This window comes from Ovis canadensis, chromosome 21 (genome assembly GCF_042477335.2).
Source record: "Ovis canadensis isolate MfBH-ARS-UI-01 breed Bighorn chromosome 21, ARS-UI_OviCan_v2, whole genome shotgun sequence".
In the NCBI taxonomy this organism is placed as follows: Eukaryota; Metazoa; Chordata; class Mammalia; order Artiodactyla; family Bovidae; genus Ovis; species Ovis canadensis.
In genome coordinates, this window is record NC_091265.1 from 42,817,424 (window position 1) to 42,840,196 (window position 22,773).

The following is a 22,773-nucleotide window of genomic DNA, read 5'->3' on the forward strand; positions in this document are numbered from 1 at the left end:
CATATTGGTTTTCCTCACCCTGTTCCTGTAGTTGTTTCCTGGCTGCTGCAGACTTGGCCAGAGGGAAGGCAGATAACATAGCCCCAAGATTCTCCCACTCAGACTGAGTCTAGTGCCTTCAGGGCAGGGTACGCTGTTCTACAGAGACTTATAGGAAACCCATTGGTATTTTTACTAAGGGCTTCCCTGGTGGCTCAGATGGTAAAGAATCCTCCTGCCAATACAGGAGACCTGGGATGGATCCCTGGGTCAGGAAGATCCTCTTAGAGAAGGCAATGGCAACCCACTCCAGTACTCTTGCCTGGAAAATCCCATTGACAGAGAAGCCTGGTATGCTACAGTCCATGGGGTCTCAAAGAGTTGGACAAGACTGAGTGAATTCACTTCACTTGTGTTTTTAGCTACTCTGACCATCTTTGAGTTTTAGTTTAGTTAGCACATTTTGTAATCAGCGATATAATTGGCTTAATATTTATTAAATTCACTTTCTATTTCTTGCATCTGTTTTTAAACATTTTCCCACTTCTTTTGGTTTCAGTTAAGCATTATATGTGATTTCATTTTATCTCCACTCTCAACATATCAGTTATATTTCTTTATATGTATTTTTTAGTTGTTTCCCTAGAATTTGCAATATCAGGTCCACCTTCAAATAGCACTATCTTACTTTACATGTAGTTCAGGTACCTTGATGAGTTACAGAGTTTTCATAGTTCTTTCATCCCATTCATTGTGGCATTGTTCTTCATTTATTTATAATTATCCATTGCATTCAGTTCAGTTCAGTTCAGTCGCTCAGTCGTGTCCAACTCTTTGTGACCCCATGAATCGCAGCACGCCAGGCCTCCCTGTCCATCACCATCTCCCAGAGTTCACTCAAACTTACGTCCTTCGAGTCAGTGATGCCATCCAGCCATCTCATCCTCTGTTATCCCCTTCTTCTCCTGCCCCCAATCCCTCCCAGCATCAGAGTCTTTTCCAATAAGTCAACTCTTCGCATAAGGTGGCCAAAATACTGGAGTTTCAGCCTTAGCATCATTCCTTCCAAAGAAATCCCAGGGCTAATCTCCTTTAGAATGGACTGGCTGGATCTCCTTGCAGTCCAAGGGACTCTCAAGAGTCTTCTCCAACACCACAGTTCAAAAGCATCAATTCTTCAACGCTCAGCTTTCTTCACAGTCCAACTCTCGCATCTTTACATGACCACTGGAAAAGCCATAGCCCTGACTAGATGGACCTTAGTCGGCAAAGTAATGTCTCTGCTTTTGAATATGCTATCTAGGTTGGCCATAATTTTTTTCCAAGGAGTAAGCGTGTTTTAATTTCATGGCTGCAGTCACCATCTGCAGTGATTTTGAAGCCCAAAAAAATAAAGTCAGCCACTGTTTCCACTGTTTCCCCATCTATTTCCCATGAAGTGATGGGACCAGATGCCATGATCTTCGTTTTCTGAATGTTGAGCTTTAAGCCAACTTTTTCACTCTCCTCTTTCACTTTCATCAAGAGGCTTTTTAATTCCTCTTCACTTTCTGCCATAAGGGTGGTGTCATCTGCATATCTGAGGTTATTGATATTTCTCCCAGCAATCTTGATTCCAGCTTGTGCTTCTTCCAGCCTAGCATTTCTCATGATGTCCCATGCATTAGTATTACTTTAAAAAGTTATCTTTTAGACTAAGAAAAATAAAGTATTTGTTTCACCTTTATTTATTCCTTCTCTGACACTCTCTCTTTATGTAGATCTGAGTTTCTGACCTATGTTATTTTCCTTCTTTCTGAAGAATTCCTTTCAACATTTCTTGAAGAATAGTTCTCCTGGAAATAGATTTCCTCAGATTTTGTTTGTCTGAGAGTATTTGTTTCTCCTTCACTTGTGAAGGATAATTTTACTGGCTGTTCAATTCAATATTCTGTGCTTATCTATTTCAACACTTTACACATTTCACTCCACTTTTTCCTGGTTGTATAATTTTTGGCAAGAAATATGTTGTAATTCTTATCCTTTTTCCTTAGTGGATAAAGTGTTTTGCTTGACTCTGACTTTTTTCAAGATTTTCTCTGTTTTTGTTTTTTGTAGCATTTTATTTACTAAGCTAGAGATAGTTGTGGGAAAGCTTGGAATGGAAAAACAAGAGAGTGCCTCTTCAGTTACAGTGAGTTTGAGATGCCTAACATCCAGACCCCTACACGGAGATATTGAGTAACAAGTCTAGAATTCAAGGGGGGAAACCTAGGCTAGAAATATAAATATGTGAATGAAGACAGGATTTAATATTGTTAGAATGAAAGAAAGCAAAACAGGAATGAATATAAACATAAAAAGCTTAGCAATTGAACCCTGAATATATATAGTTACACACACATATGTTTACTATATGTGACACAAAGGTGCATCTTTTTATACATATTCTTTTTTCTTTTGTAAGGATGCTCTACTGTATCTTTCAGGATAGCTGTTACTAAAAGTTTTATTCTTTCTGAACCATGGCCTACTTGTCTGCTTGTGCCTTGGAAACTGGATACTGTAGTTTGCTTGACAGACTGGGCTATATCTCAAACCTGCTAGGTCAGTCATCTTTCTGCTAGTACCTGGTCTGCTCCATCACACACAAGGGCTGTTTCAGTACTGTAGCCTTCTGAGCATACCTGAACCATATCCCAGCAGTTGACCAGCTCTCATCATGGGAATGGGGACCACAAAGAAATGTGAGGAATCGCTTAAGAACTGGTAATAACTAAGGACACCAAGCCACTCAAGAGAGTGTCCTGGGATTCAAGTCCCTGATATTTCTGTCATACCCATCTCTCCCCAACAAAAATGCAGAAAGTATGTTTCGTTCCTATATTTATTAACTTAATTCCTCCATTAACTGGGTTCCACCTCTTCCATAGAAACAATTAAATTGTTAGGGAGCCCAGTAAAGCAACTGAACACTCTCTTACCAGAAGGAAAAAAAGAAAAAGAAAGGGAGGGGGAAAACAGATTAAGAAATTTATGACCCAGTAAGTAGCCATATCTTACTCTTCCATTTTGGCTAACAGTCCACTTCTTCACTGCTGAGTTTTTGCAGATGAAAGAAGAAACTTTCACTTGGTTACTCATGCCAGACCCCAGCCCTACCAACAAACAATAAAGCACCTGTCACTGGACCGAGAATGCCTGTACTTAGCCCTGCTATTTATAATCAGAAAGTTCTGCTGAATGATTAGTTGAGAAATCAGTTGTTGCAAGAATGTACTAGTGACTTACTTGAATTTCAGAGAGAGGATAAAAGGCATTGAACAAGGCAGGGCTTTTTTTTCTGATTAAAACAAGAGTGATCCAAATAAGGCAAGATTTCCTACAAATAAATTGTAGCAAGACTGCTCCCTTGAGAAATACCTACTGAAATTTCTGAGACTCGATTCCTATGAAACGACATATTCTGAACAGGTTCTCTTCTTTTTCTCTCTCTCATAAAATCTTGCCATGGAATACACAATAAAAATGGTAATAAGGCATACACTAAGGGCATACACAACACTCCTCCAAAACCCTCAAGTGAATCTATTAATAACTCTCGCACAGGGCCAGCTGCTTTCTGCATGGGGTTGTTTTGGGAAGCAGTGATGATGCAGTGAAGGAGGGCTAAGCTTGGAGATGACTGTTCTGCTGCCTAACTTTAGGAAAGTCACAGTTGCTCTGAGTCCAATTTCTAATCATTAAACTTTCTGCATCGAAAATAAATCTTTCTACCAGATATGCCCATGATTCCTGAATCATCACATGGAAGAGTGCATACAAAGTTTATCTATCAGCCCTGGAAGCCTTTTTTTTTTTAATTTAAATTTATTTATCTTAATTAGAGGCTAATTACTTTACAATATTGTGTTGGTTTTGCCATACATCAACATGTATCCATGATGGGTGTACACGTGTTCCCCTTCCTGAAACCCCTCCCACCTCCCTCCCTGTACCATCCCTCTGGGTCATCCCAGAGCACCAGCCCCGAGCATCCTGTATCCTGCATTGAACCTGGCCTGGCGATTCTTTTCTTATATAATATTATACATGTTTCAATGCCATTCTCCCAAATCTGTCTGGGTACAAAATTCAAATCTCTGGAGTTCATCATAGTGTTGAGCTTAAAAACATTGGCTTTAAAATGACAGACTCAGTGCATTCAGTTTTTAGTTGTGTGATCAGTTATTTAATCTGCTTTTCAGTTTCTTTGTTATATGGTTTCTTTGGGAGAATAAATGTGGTAATAAATTTTAAGAATTAGCGTAATACTTAGAATGTGTCAGAGCTTCCATGATGGCTCAGACAGTAAATTTGCCTGTCAATGCAGGAGACCCAGATTCAATGCCTAGGTCAGGAAGACCTCCTGGAGAAGGAAATGGCAGCCCACTCTAGTCTTCTTGCTTGGAGAATTCCATGCACAGAGGAGCCTGGCAGGCTACAGTTCATGGGGTTGCAAAGAGTCAGACATGATTGAACAACTAACACTTTCACTTTTCTTTAACATGTGGCAAAGGCTTACTGTGAGTTTTTAACTGAACATTAGCTATTTAGTCAATCATTTTTTTTTTTTGGAGAAGGTTTGCAGCCAACGCCTTTATTTACACTGATCACCCTCCATGAATGTACATTTGTCTTTAGAGGTACTGACCTGAACGACAAATAATGATAGTAGACATAAAGTGAATAATAACTGATGAAGTTTCTACCTGGAAGTGATATTTATTAGAGATAACCACATAGTTGCATGGATGTATAGATAATTTCAAAAAAAGTAGACAAAGGATATCACAAGGAAAAGTTTGAAGGTGTAAAAGACAACCAAAAAAGAGATAGCATTGCAGGTGATCTAAGGTTAGAATTGGAACTCATGCTACCATGCAAATACTCTTGGAGGAACACAGACATTTCCCACTTCAGAGAATTCCTTTCTGACAATCGCACTACTATTATTTCATATCTGGATGATGAATAGATCGACAAACTAATTGCTCCCTCAGAGCTATCACTCATTCCCAAATAGGGCTTCAGGGGATCTGAATCAACTTCCAAGGAAGCACTCCTGGAAGCAGGGGTGTGTACAGGTCTCGAATGCATAAACCCTAAGAGACTCCATTTTTATAAGTAGGAGAATTAAAGAGTGTTTGGCTGGAGCACTCTGTTCTCTGGTCAGAGGCAGTAAACATGAGGTCCTGTTATAACGCTGGAAAATGTGACTTCATTCTCAGGTGGACTATGTGAGTGTTTCAACCTCTGCCATGCCATGTCTTATCATTAGCTTCTGCTCCCCCACACATGCTTGGGGACCACATAAAGGAACCTTCCTGGTCCTTGAGGCTTCTTTTTCCTGAAATGGACTTTAAAAATCAAACAGTATTATAGAATCATATGTTATTGTAGTATTTGGTACTCTACTTGCTGCTATTCTTTCTTTTATTTAACATTCCAAAGTCACCTTAGGACTTAATATTTCTAAGTCCACTCAGAAAATGTTAAAAGGACTAGAAGAACCAGAGCAGCATCTCTTGATAGAGTTGGGGACATTGTACCTCCCAAGTCTGGAAGGATGTAACCTGAAGAGGATGTGATGTAAGTCTATTTAATAATATTATTTCATAAAACATGTATTTGCAAATAATTTTATAATGCCAACATTGAAGAAAGGTATTTAAACATATATTTAAGAAACATAAAAATACACTTTTCATTAGGATTTATGTTTTCCGCAGATACTTTCATAGAAATTGCATTAACTTTACTATAACACCAGAGTATCTTTGTTGTTGATGTTTTTGCTAAGGCAATTATTAGTTTCATTTTTTTTTTTTACACTGGGATGTTTTTCAGCTTTATTTTTTTTTAATTAATTAATTTATTTATTTATTTTAGTTTTTTATTTTTAAAATTTTAAAATCTTTAATTCTTACATGTGTTCCCAAACATGAACCCCCCTCCCACCTCCCTCCCCACAACATCTCTCTGGGTCATCCCCATGCACCAGCCCCAAGCATGCTGCACCCTGCGTCAGACATAGACTGGCGATTCAATTCTTACATGATAGTATACATGTTAGAATGCCATTCTCCCAAATTATCCCACCCTCTCCTTCTCCCTCTGAGTCCAAAAGTCCGTTATACACATCTGTGTCTTTTTTCCTGTCTTGCATACAGGGTCGTCATTGCCATCTTCCTGAATTCCATATATATGTGTTAGTATACTGTATTGGTGTTTTTCTTTCTGGCTTACTTCACTCTGCATAATTGGCTCCAATTTCATCCATCTCATCAGAACTGATTCAAATGTATTCTTTTTAATGGCTGAGTAATACTCCATTGTGTATATGTACCACAGCTTTCTTATCCATTCATCTGTTGATGGACATCTAGGTTGTTTCCATGTCCTGGCTATTATAAACAGTGCTGTGATGAACATTGGGGTCCATGTGTCTCTTTCAGTTCTGGTTTCCTCGGTGTGTATGCCCAGAAGTGGGATTGCTGGGTCATAAGGTAGTTCTATTTGCAATTTTTTGAGGAATCTCCACACTGTTCTCCATAGTGGCTGTACTAGTTTGCATTCCCACCAACAGTGTAGGAGGGTTCCCTTTTCTCCACACCCTCTCCAGCATTTATTGCTTGCAGATTTTTGGATCGCAGCCATTCTGACTGGTGTGAAGTGGTACCTCATTGTGGTTTTGATTTGCATTTCTCTAATAATGAGTGATGTTGAGCATCTTTTCATGTGTTTGTTAGCCATCCGTATGTCTTCTTTGGAGAAATGTCTATTTAGTTCTTTGGCCCATTTTTTGATTGGGTCATTTATTTTTCTGGAATTGAGCTGCAGAAGTTGCTTGTATGTTTTTGAGATTAGTTGTTTGTCAGTTGCTTCATTTGCTATTATTTTCTCCCATTCAGAAGGCTGTCTTTTCACCTTGCTTATATTTTCCTTTGTTGTGCAGAAGCTTTTAATTTTAACTAGATCCCATTTGTTTATTTTTGCTTTTATTTCCAGAATTCTGGGAGGTGGATCATAGAGGATCCTGCTGTGATTTATGTCTGAGAGTGTTTTGCCTATGTTCTCCTCTAGGAGTTTTATAGTTTCTGATCTTACATTTAGATCTTTAATCCATTTTGAGTTTATTTTTGTGTGTGGTGTTAGAAAGTGATCTAGTTTCATTCTTTTACAAGTGGTTGACCAGTTTTCCCAGCACCACTTGTTAAAGAGATTGTCTTTACTCCATTGTATATTCTTGCCTCCTTTGTCAAAGATAAGGTGTCCATATGTGTGTGGATTTATCTCTGGGCTTTCTATTTTGTTCCCTTGATCTATATGTCTGTCTTTGTGCCAGTACCATACTGTCTTGATGACTGTGGCTTTGTAGTAGAGCCTGAAGTCAGGCAAGTTGATTCCTCCAGTTCCATTCTTCTTTCTCAAGATTGCTTTGGCTATTCGAGGTTTTTTGTATTTCCATACAAATCTTGAAATTATTTGTTCTAGTTCTGTGAAAAATGTGGCTGGTAGCTTGATATGGATTGCATTGAATTTGTAAATTGCTTATGACAAAACTATGTCTATGGAAGATATTGTATAAATTGTTTGAACTACTATATCTAATAAGTGGCAAAGCCAGAATTAAAATTAAATGTTCTGATTCCTAACACAATTTTTTCCTAATTATTTTTCAGAGGGTAATGCATAGTGGGAGTTTGCCTCTCAAAGATATTGTGAGATTTCAAAATATAAATGTGCCTGAAAAGAGTGAATCCATGAATTAAACAACTGTAAAGTGGTTTCTAACTTGACCTGAAAATGATTTGAATATATCTCAGAACTTCTGGTCTTGTTATAAACAAGAATCAGCCTCTCAAGACATTCCTTCCAAGAGATTGATAGACTGGTTGTAAAATAGCCTTTTCTTAATACATGATATTTTTAATATATGATACTTTAAGATATGATATATTTAATACATGATATTTTTAACCTGCCATTCATAGGAAGGCGGGTTGTTGCTTGTTAAAAACACAGCCAATGTGCTCATCATCAAAAAGCTTAATAATTTGATATTGGTGTTCAGACTTCAGTGTTCCTGATCCCTTTTTAAGGTTTGACTTTATCACAGCTATGAGGAACGCCTCGGCGGTGACTGAGTTTATTCTGCTGGGCATCCCGCACACAGAGGACCTGGAGACCATGCTCTTTGTCCTGTTTCTGTCCTTCTACATCTTCACCCTAATGGGGAACCTGCTCATCCTACTGGCAATTGTCTCCTCCACTCGGCTGCACACTCCCATGTACTTCTTCCTGTGTAAACTGTCTGTGTGTGACATGTTTTTTCCCTCTGTGAGTTCCCCCAAGATGCTCTTCTACCTTGCAGGGAACAGCAGAGCCATCTCCTACTCAGGCTGCGTGTCCCAGCTCTTTTTCTACCACTTCCTGGGTTGTACCGAGTGTTTCCTGTACACGGTAATGGCCTATGACCGCTTTGTTGCCATATGTTACCCTCTGCGCTACACAATCATCATGAGTCACAGAGCGTGTGCCATCCTGGCCATGGGCACCTCGTTTTTTGGCTGTATTCAGGCCACCTTTCTAACTACACTCACCTTCCAGTTGCCCTACTGTGGCCCCAGTGAGGTGGACTATTACTTCTGCGATATCCCAGTGATGCTAAAGCTGGCTTGTGCAGACACCTCGGCCCTAGAGATGGTGGGATTAATCAGTGTGGGTCTCATGCCCCTCAGCTGCTTCCTTCTCATCCTCACCTCCTACAGCCGCATCGTCTGCTCCATCTTGCAGATCCGCTCTGCAGACGGCCGAAAGCATGCCTTCTCCACCTGCAGCGCCCACCTCACTGCCATCCTGCTTTTCTACATGCCTGTGGTCCTCATCTACCTACGGCCAACCCCAAGCCCCTGGATGGATGCAACTGTTCAGATCCTGAATAACCTCGTCACCCCCATGCTCAACCCACTGATCTACAGCCTCAGGAATAAGGAGGTGAAGTCATCTCTGAGGAAGGTCCTATATCAGCTGGACTTCCTTCCTGAGCAGAGGTAGAGACATCAGTAGCTACTACTTCAACTGCACTTTGTAGTTTATGGAATATTACTATACGGTAATATTCACAAACATCTTTGAAAGGGCAGATACTATTATGATTACATCCATTTTGCGATGTGAGGACTAAGACTGGAAGAGATAAAATGGCTTGTTAAGGACACATAGGGCTTCCAGGTGGCAGTAGTGGTAAAGAACCTGCCAGTCAACACAGGGGATATAAGAGATGGGAGTTCAATCCTTAGGTCAGGAAGATCCCCTAAAGGAGGGCACAGCAACCCACTCAAGCATACTTGCCTGGAGAATCCCATGGACAGAGGAGTCTGGTGGGTTACAGTCCATGGGGTCATAAAGAGTTGGACAAACTGAAGTGACTTGGCGCACATGCATGTATGCAAGGACACATAAGGAGTGAATGGCAGAAAGAAGACTCGAGGGCTGGCTTTCTGACGCTGGGATGTGTGTGTTATCATGCTGCTGATAAGGGAAAGAGGGAGATCACCTTTTGCTTCTTCAGCTTCTCAAAATCTGTTTCCTTCATCCTCTTGCAGCCCCTCCTCCTCTTCTTTCCCCCTTTGCCCTGGTGCTTCTTCGTCTTGGCTGCAGTGTTTGATTCCTCCAGTGTCTTCATTGAATAAGCCTTCATTTTATTGGTCTAGGAGCTGTTGAAAAAAAAGAGAGACACATGCATACACAAACGCTTCTAAGCCTCTCTGAGTCTACATGATCTCTTCCCATTCCTCAGTTTCCTGGTTGTAACAGCTCAGAGGGTCAACCTAGCACAATTTGTAATAATAAAAGATGGATTCCAATTCCTTTTCATTTTCACTCGTTCAGATATCATTTGACAGATAACTTTGCTAGGAGTGGGCAAGGCAAAGATAAAGAAGACACAGATGATCTTACCTGAATGATGTCATAGCCTGCTGGAGAAAACAGACATACAATAGTTAAATTACAACTGTAGACAGAAAAAGATAAACTGAAGCTACCACCAGGAATGGAGAGACCAAGTAAATGTGATAAATGTGGCAAATTTGATAAATGTGATAAATAGAGCATTTATCATGTACTAAGCACTATACTAGTTTATTTGCATTCTTATATCATTTTATTCTCATAATGATCCTATCCGCCTGCAATGCAGGAGACCCTGGTTCAGTTCCTGGGTCGGGAAGATCCCCTGGAAAAGGGATAGGCTACCCACTCCAGTATTCTTGGGCTTCCCTAGTGGCTCGGTTGGTAAAGAATCCACTTACAATGTGGGAGACCGGGTTTGATCCCTGGGTTGGGAAGATCCCCTGGAGAAGGTAAAAGCTACCCACTCTAGTACTCTGGCCTAGAGAATTCCATGGACTCTATAGTCCATGGGGTCGCAAAAAGTCAGACACGACTGAGCGATTTTCACTCACTCAATGACCCTATGAGCTAAATACTTGTTGTTACTGTATTTTTGTATTTTACAGTTTAGAAACATGAGGTTGAGCCTGGGAAACTTGTTCAAAGCCGTACATGTCATGTGCACCTTGGCTGCCATCCAGCCCTATGTTTGTCTTACTCTATTATAGACTGAATTGTGTTCTCCCCCCAGATTCACATGTTGGAGTCTTAACTGCCCCCTGCCAGACCCCATACCTTAGAATGTGGCTGTAATTTGGAGATAGGACTTTTAAAGCAATAATTAAATTAAAATGAGGCTCTTAGGGTGGACCCCAATTCAACATGACTGATGTCCTTATAAGAACGGTAATCTGCAGACACAAAGAGACACCAGGGATACAGTCAGAAGAATGCCGGCATGAGGATGAGCAAGAGGGTGGCCGTCGGCAAGTCATCAAGGACAGAGCCTGAAATGGGTCCCTTGTCTTCCCAGAGGAAACCAACCCTTCTGTCTCCTTGATCATAGACTCCTAGACTCCAGCACTGTGAGAAAATAAATGTCTGTTGTTCATGCCACCCAATTTGTGGTTCAGTATTTTGTCCCCATAGTCCTATAAAACTGAGACTTCCAAGCCCAGATCTGTTCTAATGCCTCCCATAGCCAACGTATGATTTGTGGTGCTAACAGCATGCACTCTCTATGTTCATTCCTATCAACATCACTGTTTGAGACTCAGAAACGGTCTTTGTTTCCCAAAGGAGGTAATGGAAAGTTCCAGAAAAGAAACACATTTAAAAAACTTTTCTTACCACTTACACCAAGCCGTAAGATTTCTCTAAGGGAATCATTGTGAAGATAATTCTCTAGTTAATTAATCTCAAAGGTACTCACTCTTATGAGATGCTTCTCCTGCTCATTATGACTTTGGATTTTATTTTTGCCTTCTTATTTCTAGCTCTCACTTCAGAGCTGCATATCAGGGCCAAGTGGATTAAGACTGGGAATTGATACTGGAAGTACAAGAAGGCTTGTTAGTTTTATGGTCTGGGTTTTCTCTGCAATTAGTATTCCAGGGAAGAACTAAGTGTGAGTGTAACATACATGTGTATATGCGTGCACACACACACACACACACACACACCATACAGCCTACTTTCCACACACACACTCAAGCAAAATTTCATTCACCTCAGTTTTTCTAGCATTTCTAAGGTGAGACTGATTTCTTCCTAAATTATCGCATTAAAATAGAGAGATTCTATGATATTAGCTTTTTGTGAGAGTTAGTGATAAAAATGTCACTTGCCAGTTATGATGCAATTAAATGGTCTAGACAAAGCAATTAAAATAATTCAGAGTTCAAATGGCTACATATTCTGAGCATGGAATCTTATCTTAAAGAAGCACCATTGGAATCTTTCAATCACATTCCAGGCTCAGAGCTGGCTTTGCCCAGCACCTAATAAAAAGCAGAATTAAAGCAAGGCAGTTAGACCAAACAGCAGGGCCAGGGCGAGCAATATGACACTCAGAATGAATTTTAAGACGGAATGCAGAAGGTTCAGTTTATCAGCCTTGACAGTTCTCATGGCTTAAATTAATCTGATACTTGCTAATTCTTTCCATCAGTAGGTGCTGTGCAAATTTGTATCTCATGTTATTGCCTGCAGTGGTTTTTTTTTTTTTTGCAGTTTTGATACCCAAAATTTATAAGTATTTTACATTCTTAGTTATTTTGAGAGAGCTAAGGAATATTTAATTTCCTTAAATACACACACACACAAAACTTATGCACACACACACATGATATAATCAATGGAACTGATAATAATTCTGATAATAATCCAACAGAATGAAATTCATTATTTTTAAAGTGAATATAAAAGGCCTTTAGGGATGCCAATAAACAAACCACTTCTATGAAAACAAAGAGCTACATTCTTAAGGCCTGTAAGACATAGGAAGATAGAAATTTATGAGACCTTAAAGATCATATAAAACAATGATTTCATTTTATATATAATGAGGCAACTGAATCCAGAGAGCCCAAACAACATACATAAAATAACATGGAACAAGTGAGAAAAAAGTTAGGGACTCTGTTCTTCAATGCCGCTTCACTTAAAAGAATGGATTGGTAGTTAATTTAGGATCTAAATCTTATACTGAGTTTGTCTGCTTAGAATAAGTTTTAAAAATTTATTTATTTATTTTAATTGGGGGATAATTACTTTACAATATTGTGATGGTTTTTGCCATAGAGTGACATGAATCAGCCATAGGCATACATGTGTCCCCTTCCTCCTGAATCTTCCTCCATAGCTTTTATAGTTATCTTTATACTTGTCTTCTCCACTTCGTAGCTGGTGAATTCTCTGAGAATAGGTACTGTATGTCTCATATATCTTGTACCACTAAGCCCATCTTTGTGTCCCATGCAGTGGTTCAGCACAGGGTCTGAGCACAGCTGAAAGTCTATCACTATTTTTAATACTGAATTGGATATACTTTAGTAAGTGATGCCTTTACGTAGCCTGGTCCTCAACTCTCTGGCCAGTTCATTATTTATAGAGGTAAGTCTATCTACTGGGAAGCAAATGATGAGCAGAACTAAAGAGAGAAATTTAGACTAGGGTCCACATGAAAAGATAGTCTAAATGCGACATAGTTAGACCTTATTTTTAGATCATGATTATCAAATAGAACTGTTGAGGGAGAAGGGACCTCAGAGATCCCTCATATAAATACCTCTCCTAGAAAAGAGGAAAGAGGTCTGTGTATCTTACTGAGTGCTCAGAAATGAGGGCACAAAACTGGGAGTTCTGCTCTCCAAGGGATCTGAAGTCTAAGTTGATTTCCTCTTATTTTAAATAACTGATGTATTAATTTAGCAAACATTCATTGAGTCACTGTTAAGTCACTTAACTAGACGCTACAGAGAAAGAAAATCTGATTTGGGCAGAGGTCTTTATGTAATTAATTATGAAACAAATTAAGTATTATCTGTCAAAAAATGTAATTAAAATATGAAGTGGGTTCAAATGAGAGATGTTTATTTGGTCTGGGAATACCAGGGTGAGCATAAAAGAGAAGATCACATATGAAATGTGTATTGCTGGCTGGGGTAGGATTTAAAAATTTGAGAATGGGGATGGCCATAAGAGGAAAATCTAGGAGTGGTTAAGGCATAGAAATGTCAAGAGATATAGAAAAGTCATTAGTTTTTTTTTTTTTTTAGCCAAAAAAAAAATCAGTAATATATGATCCTTAATATTATGTTATATGTTTATAATATAGCAGCTATTATTATATATAATATGGTATGCACATACAATGTATACTATACATATATGTATAATTCATTTGTATATATATATATATATATATATATATATATATATATATATATATATATATGGGGCTTCCCTGGTGGCTCAGACGGTAAAGCGTCTGCCTGCAATGCGGGAGACCAGGGTTCGATTCCTGAGTTGGGAAGATCCCCTGGAGAAGGAAATGGCAATCCACTCCAGCACTCTTGCCTGGAAGATCCCATGGACAGAGGAGCCTGATAGGCTACAGTCCGTGGGGTCGCAAAGAGTTGGACACGACTGAACGACTTCACTTTCACTTCACTTTCATATAGTAATATGTTCTATTTTTATTGGACACTGTTAATATAGTATTTTATAGTATTTTAAATGTTTGTAGCATGGTATTATTTATATTCACTTGGCAAAAGCATTGGCTATATGGTCAGGAAAAAGAGAAACAGCAGGCTTGAAATTAATTGTTAGGTTATCCATGCTCTCCTTCTGCTCTGCATTTGGTTTCCATGGAAACCTTCCAGAGGATCCTGTAAGTCAGTGACTGACCAAAGCTGGTTTGCTGAGCCCTTTGAAATGAGATGTAAGCTTGAATGTCAGAGAAAATGTTGCAAGTAAAATTGCACTGGCTGAATAATTTTTAAAGTCCATTGAACATAATTAGCCCTATTATCTTCCACCTGTAATTCTGTTCCTAGCCATCATAATATCAGGTCCCCAACCACATCCATATACAAGTATATAACTTACATCACTATGTATCTCTTGGAGTGTCACGATTTAAGGTCATTTCAAACATGTAAGTGGGTTTCTTAGGTGGCTCAGTGGTAAAGAACCAACCTGTCAATGGAGGAGACCCAAGAGGCACACGTTCGATCCTTGGCTCAGGAAGATCCTCTGGAGGAGGAAAGGGCAACCAACTCCAGTATTATTACCTGGGAAATGCCATGGACAGAGTAGCCTGGGAGGCTACAGTCCATCGGGTTGCAGAGTCAGACACAACTGAGCACTCATGCAGACATACAAAGAAGATATAGTGGGCAACTGTTGTTCCTATGGGACAAACCCAGATGCACAAAATGCAGCTCCCTTTATTTTCTCATACCTCGCTTATTTTTATCTTGCACCTCCATTTCTGTCAAATGGTTGGTAGGAAAAGTATCCTAGTTACACTGAAGTCCATGAGATTCAAGTTACACTTATTATATTCAAGTTACAAAATTGTTACATTCAAGTTACAAACTTAGTCAATTTTGAACTTTTATCCTCATCCTTCATTTCCCCAGGGTTGATTCTGAGCTCTGCAACTACAAGGTTGGTAAAGAGTGGTGTCCATTTTTCCACTTTGATACACCTTCCTGTGGCCTCCTTTGATATGTACTGTGACCTGTGATGGTGTTTGGTCAACTCTCTCTGCCCCAACATCTGCTGGAAGTAACTCATTCCTACCATGGTCACCCAACAACATTGTTATCTAACATTGACCTCCAACATCATCATCCGGGGGAGACTCCCCTCATCATAAACTGGAGACTCCTTTAGATTTCCCCTAAAATATAATTGCTATAATCCCTTTAAAATTTAATTAATTAGCTGGTAAAAATAATATATTGATAAGTTAAAATCTCATTTTTAAAAGAAGTAAGATTACAGCAAGGGTAAGAAGGATAATTCAAAGGATGATTGAATATACCTTGAATAGTTTAGGATGGAAAGGTACACACTGCTAAATTTAAAATGATAACTAATACAGACCTGCCATATAGCATGGGGAACTCTGCTCAATGCTATGTGGCAGCCTGGATGGAAGAGGGGCTTGGAAGAGAATGGATACATGTATATGTATGGCTGAGTCCCTTTGTAGTTCTCCTGAAAATAGCATAACATTGTTAACAGGCTATACAGCAATATGAAATAAAAAGTTAAGAAAAAAATATAAAAATGAAATCAAGTTGACAAATGAAGCATAAAACTCACAAATATAAATATATTTCTTTGATTAAATTCAGTATCAATTATTTAATTTTACATAAAACAACATAATCATTTAGATCAAATCAGTGCATTTAGGATTTTATTAGGTTTTATAGTATTTTTTTGCATTTATTTTGCTTATTTCTATATAAAGATTGAAAGCAACCATTCACATCTAGTTTCAAATTAGAGATGACAATACTTAAGAAAATGTACAGTCAACAAGAATATTTTTTTCTGTTTGTATATAATTCAAGTTGAAGTACCAACAATCTAGATTCAGCATTTCACCTCTGGGCATATACACAAGAGATTTGGAAATATATAGTCAAACAGAAACATATATAAATTTTCATAAGAGCACTATTAACAATAATCTAAAGTAGGAATAACCCAGTTCAGTTCAGTTTCAGTTCAGTTGCTTAGTTGTGTCCAACTCTTTGCAACCACATGGACTGGAGCACGCCAGGCTTCCCTGTCCACCACCAACTCCCGGAGCTTACACAAACTCATGTCCATCGAGTCAGTGATGTCATCCAACCATCTTATCCTCTGTTGTTCCCTTCTCCCGCCTTCAATCTTTTCCAGGGTCTTTTCCAATGAGTCAGTTCTTTGCATCAGGTGGCCAAATTATTGGAGCTTCAGTTTCAACATCAGTCTTTCCAATGAATATTCAGGATTGATTTTCTTTAGGATTGACTTGTTGGATCTCCTTGCAGTCCAAGGGACTCTCAAGAATCTTCAACACCAAGTTCAAAAGTATCAATTCTTCAGCAGTCAGCTTTCTTGATAATCCAACTCTCACATCCATACACAACTACTGGGAAAACCATAGCTTTGACTAGATGGACTTTTGTTGGCAAAGTAATGTCTCTGCTTTTTAATATGCTGTCTAGTTTGGTCATAGCTTTTCTTCCAATGAGCAAGTGCTTTTTAATTTCATGGGTGCAGTCACCATCAGCAGTGATTTTGGAGCCCCCCAAAATAAGGTCTCTCACTGTTTCCATTGTTTCCCCATCTATTTGCCCGGATCAGATACCATGATCTTAGTTTTCTGAAAGTTGAGTTTTAAGCCAATTTTTTCACTTTTCTCTTTCACTTTCATCAAGAGCCTCTTTAGTTCTTGTTTGCTTTCTGCCATAAAGGTGCCATAAGGGTGGTGTCATTTGCATATCTGAGGTTATCTACATTCCTGAGGCAGTAACCTTAATAACCTCAGAAACAACCCATATTCCCATAAAGTAATGAATGAGTAAAAAACGTACAATATCTACACTGTGCACAATTATTTGGCTATAAAAGGAATGAAGTGCTGGTAGATGCTATGAAGTAGATGAACCTTGAAAACATTATGCCGAATGAAAGAAGGCAGATGCAAAAGGCTACATGGTGTATGATTGTATTTACATGAACTGTGCACAAAAGACAAGTCCATAATAACAGAAAAGCACATTATGGTGTCCTAGAGTGAGGGATGGGAAGAAGTAATGCCTGCAAGTAGGCACGAGGGATCTTTCTAAAGTGATAGAAATGTTCTAAAATTGGATTGTGGTGTTGGTGGCAAAACTGTGAAATCACTAAACTGTATACTTTAAAATGATGGGTCTTATGATGTGTGAATTATATCTCAAGAAATTTGTTATTAAAAAGTCAATAGTCTAGGTTCTTTTAACGCATTATTCCAGCCACTTTAAATCATACTAATTAAGTGAAAGTAATTAAAATAGTGCTACTTCTTAATATTTACAGAAAGATTTACAATTCAAAACCAAATTTGCACATACATTATCTCATGTGAAATTCATAAAACTATAATGTGAAAGGTATTATCATCTCAGGTTTACAGATAAAGAAATTTGGTGATCATCAGACAATTTGAGTAACTTGTTCATTCTCACACACCAGTCATTGTGTGGTCAGGATGTAAACCCAGATGTTATGATTAAAAATCTTACACTTTAAGTACCATGCAGCAATCATGAGCCCTATAATTGTTCTGAGGAAGAACCAACCATTGAGACATTAAATGTCAGGAATGAAAATATTAATGTAGCATCAGGTCTCTACTTTTCATAGATAATAAGTTGAATGTTTTCTAGCGTACCTGGTAGCTCTTCCAGAATGGTCCTTGGCAAAAGTTTCATCATCTTCAATACAGAGACCAACTGGCTATGTCAAAAAAACAAAAAAGTATTAGAGTCCTTAAACTAATTAGTGAGAAAATGATGTTATCTGTAAGCCTTAGGGACTTAAAACAGATTTCATGGAATCTGGTCCCTTAGAGATGCCAGTTCTATTTAAGCCTCTGATACCCACTCTTGAGGGAGGCTTTAGAGCCTAGAGGAAGGATCAATGACTCAATGAGCTCTAGATTTGCACAGACCCTGACCAGCTTAAGGACAGAAACATAGCAACACCACAAACCTAAAGACCCCAGGATCAAGCCAGTTTGTAGTCCTTTCTTGACAAGGTGACCATAAAAGCATCCATAAGAGGCACCAGGAGAACAGAGAAGTGTAAAACTGTACTGACTTGGACCACAACACTGTTTTTATGACAGTATAAGCCTACATGTTTATTATAACATATAGTTTCCTTTCTTTTTCCCTGTATCTTTTCCTATCACTTTCTCACTCCTCTCTGCCCTTTCTGCTATGTAACTTCCTTGTTCTATTTTTTCCCCATTTCCTTTAAGTAGACGCTAAGACATTTTAACTCTTTTGTCATGGAATATAAACACAAATATATTTGTTTCACCTTAGTTCTTAACCTACGTGTCATTTTCCTAGTTTAGTCTAAGTAGTGATTCCTCATCATTTTGATGGCTGTGACCCCTTTTAAGAACCCAAGAATACTTATGGACATTTTCCCAGAAAAAATATGTGTCTGTGTGTGTATGTCTGCGTGTATCTCCCTCCCCATCCGCCCTACATGACATGCTGAATATGATGTCAAAGGATTAAATAGAACTGATTCAGATCAACCACAACATACCCTGGATCTAAATTCTAATCCTGAATCTAAGACATTGGGCATTTCTGTCCTCTCTTGACCTTTATTTTTTCAAATACAATTCGAGACACAAACTGAGTTCGTCTTTTTGTCTCCTTCCATATTTAGCCATGTAGGATTTACTCTGCGTTAGTTATGATATATGTCTGCTCTCTGGCTCTCCTTTGTATGATGATAATAAAGATATGTTTACAGTTAAGGAATTGTGCCATAGAATCATTCATTAGAACATTAAGATTTGGGCTCCTGGATTGTTAAATTGTTCCCTAGCCTAACTGTTCTCATGAATTTTAAGAGAAGAAATTAAAAATAACCACTTTAATATATTTACAGTGTTCTTGTCCCTGGAGAGTCATTCAAATGATTAACATTGTTTGGTATGTCATTTCCTGGTATTCACTTCAATGCTATTATACACAGAGTAAACATTCAGCCTGATAGTCCTTTTTCTATCCATTTTATTGTCTGACTCACTTTACAGCCTTACAATGGTATGAGGCTTCTCTTTCACCAACACGAAACCTGGACTGAGACTTTTAAAAACTCAGAAATAATTATAGACCAACTGTAATCAGGTGACTCATGCTTAGCAAACAGCTCACCAGATCTCTGTTTTGGCGGGGAGAGAGAGTGTCAGAATTTACTATCTGGTAATCATACATAATGTGGCAATTTATTTAATCTTCTATTATGCAGTTTACTCTTCTGAGACTTTCATTTTCAATTGTAAGTAATGTGGCAAATTATTATTCCATTTACTCTTCTGTAAGTGGGGAATAGTAATACAACTACTACAGATGGTTGTTAAGAGGATTAAATATGTTAATGTATATAAAGGGCTGATTATTAGGTATTATTTTATTTAATTTACTGATTTTCCATAGTGCATTGGAACCAGATAATAATGTGAGGAGTGGTGAGGGGAAGGAATAAGGACAGGACCCCTAATTCCCTAGACTTCTCAAGTGCTCCCAGTTCCTCTCTGTGTTCTCCATTTTGTACTCATCTATATTTTCATAAATACAAGGAGCAATCTTCCATTTTTTGGTTACATCTTTAGCCCTGAACTTCTCTTTGGTTTCAGAGTCATGCATTCAGCTCCACTTTGGACATCATCAATTGCTTGGTCCATATGTTCCTTAAAGTCAATAGATAGAGGAACAATTCTATTATTTACCTTAAAAATAGATTTTCATTCTATAATTCACTTAGTTCCATATTTCACTGACTAGCACTACCATCCACCATGTTGAATTAAGAGAATAATTTAGCATTATAGGAATGAGGTTTTTTTCAATGTCTAAACTTTTGCTAATTTTGTTTTATTGTGTGTTATAATTTCTCTTCTCTGATATGAAAACTTACCCCTTTCTCCTCTTGGATCAATAGAATCAATAGAACATATTCTTTTTATTCAAAACTTCAATGAAAATAAAATCAAAACATGTTATCTAAAAAAGGCATGGTCTAAACTTTTATGATTTATTTTATCATAAAAATTTTATATATCTTATTATTCCCTGAGGCAATGAAGAAAAAAAGCTGAAGGATGTGGGTATGATTTCAAAGTTAATAATCTGTTTTTCAGATTCATTTCTGATTCATCACACATGTTAGTCTTGATTTTACACTTAAAAGTTGCTTTCCCTTTGCATATTAAAAAAAAATGTTTAGGATGTTAAATTAAGTTCATCTGATTTCATATGGTTGCTTCAGGAGCAGAAAATATCCTATTTCAGATAGTTCATGACATTTGTTATTTCTGAATCTCTTTTAGAGAATACAAAAAAACCTCTCCAGAATGTTATGAAATATTTTTTATTTTCAGTGATTTACTTTATCCATAGTTTTTGAAATTTTTTTGTATGTACATTTATGCAATGCTTATTAGAATCCTCAATTTAGTTAAATCAAAAGAATTATAAAAGTTAATCCATATCTCTCCCCTACTTAGATCAGAAATAGGATACATAATATATCCAAATATTTTAGTAAAGAAAAACATTGCCATTTTAGGCAGTTTCTTTTACCAATATCTTCCATATGGATGTAGATGAAAATGTGGACACTACAACACCTCATGATTAAAGAAAGGGCATGCTGGAAAGAATACAGTGTATTGCGTATTTTTTATGACAGTCCAAATACACAAAGATGCTTTGATAGGCTTGGGTGATGGGTGAATACTAAAACTATGAAACTGGACACCTATAAACTATATATGTAGGAACCTGGGTTTTCATAAAAACAGACTTAAAAAATGGTTTCAGCACTAAATAACAGAAACCAGTGTGAAAAAGTCTTTTTAGCTTCACATATGAATAATTCAATTTCAGATCACAGTGTTCTCAAAGTTGCTTTGAAAGTTCATGAAATGTAAAAGTGCACTGACAGAAATAGAATAAGGAATGCAGGGTAACAGCTCTCATTGTATAACTGTCTGGAATGTTTAACAATAATAAACAGGAAGAGTATAGTGAAACAAAAATTGCAAAGGAGGGACTCAGTGACAACTTGGCAAGGGTGTTTATGGAGAAATCCAAATAAAAAAAAATGAATGACCGAGCCACATTGTCTTGTCCTCTCAGTTTAAAAAATACAATAATATTTTCTCTTATCTGCATTTCCATAATTATTTTTCTCCTTTTCCAATTATAGTATAATGGTTTTGGAATCCTTGGAGTCTAATTCTGGATCTTCCATGAGTTATATATGAGAAATTCAACAAGTTACTTAATCTCTCTGAATCATAATTTCATCATCTATGAAATAGAAATATTATTCCTATCATATATACAGGACTCTGTTACTGTTTAGTCACTCAGTCGTGTTCCATTCTTTGTGACCCTATGGACTGTAGCCCACCAGGCTCCTCTGCCAGTGGGATTTCCCAGGCAAGAATACTGGAGTCGGTTGCCATTACCTTCTCCAGGAGATCTTCCCTTATGAGACTCTATAAAGGCTTAACTCAAAAATGGTCATAAAAATTCTCTGTAAACTGTAAACATGCCTCATTTTCCCTTTTCTTTTCTCTACTCTATTTTGTTTTCCTTCCCTTTCTCTTTCTTTTCCTTCATCAGTTTCCAAGGTTTCTACTATCTTTGTCACTTGCTCCTCTCTAGCTGATAATAAAACAATGTCTGTCCATATACTAGCCTGCCTTCAGTCCTCACCCCAGAGACGGCACCTCCTTCTGGGGTATTTGCTATTCTTGATGTCTCAATCACAATAAACATTATCCTTCCATGAATAGAACCTATGATCATCTTTCTTTTTATGAATCTATTGGTAGCAAGCTGCGGAATTTGGTGCTGTGGGTCGTTAACTTACTGTCACTTCCCCTCTTTCCAGGACAAAAATCTAACTTTTACAGAGATAAGGAATCACACTTTGGTTAAAGAATTCATCCTGTTGGGCATCCCTCGAACCCAGGGGCAGGAAGTTGTGCTCTTTGTGGTGTTCTTAATCTTCTACGTCTGCACTCTGCTAGGAAATCTGCTTAACCTGCTAGCTGTGGTGTCTGATTCCCGCCTCCACACTCCTATGTATTTCTTTCTTTGTAACCTCTCTGTGCTGGACATTGGTTTCTCTTCTGTGAGCACCCCAAATATGTTGGCCAACCTGCTGGTGAAGAGCCGGGTCGTCTCCCTGGGTGCCTGCATGTCCCAGGTCTTCTTTTACCACTGCCTAGGCTGCACGGAGTCTCTGCTCTACACGGTGATGGCCTATGACTGATTTGCTGCGATCTGCAACCGGCTGCGTTATGCCATCATCATGAATCATCGGGCGTGTGCCCTGCTGGTGGCTGGCGCCTGGGCTATTAGCTCTTTCCACTTCACAAGTCTCACTACACTGACCTTCCAATTGCCATACTGTGGGTCTAATGAGATAGGTTATTTCTTCTGCGACATCTTTCCTGTTGTCAAATTGGCCTGTAGTAACACACTCATCATTGAGATGGTAAGCTTCACCAACATTGGCCCAGGATCTGTTTCCTCTTCATGTGCATCGTCACTGCAGTGGTAA

The 22,773-nt window shown here is 38.2% G+C and overlaps 1 protein-coding gene and 1 pseudogene across 1 annotated transcript; both read left to right on the plus strand.

Moving 5' to 3' along the window:
* Positions 1-8,121: 8,121 nt before the first annotated feature.
* Positions 8,122-10,957, plus strand: LOC138426461 (olfactory receptor 10D1B-like). The gene has a single exon (XM_069565023.1). It carries the CDS (start codon positions 8,122-8,124, stop codon positions 9,055-9,057), a length of 936 nt encoding a protein of 311 aa, XP_069421124.1. The 3' UTR covers positions 9,058-10,957.
* Positions 10,958-22,005: 11,048 nt separating this feature from the next.
* LOC138427239 (putative olfactory receptor 10D4) lies at positions 22,006-22,773 on the plus strand (annotated as a pseudogene).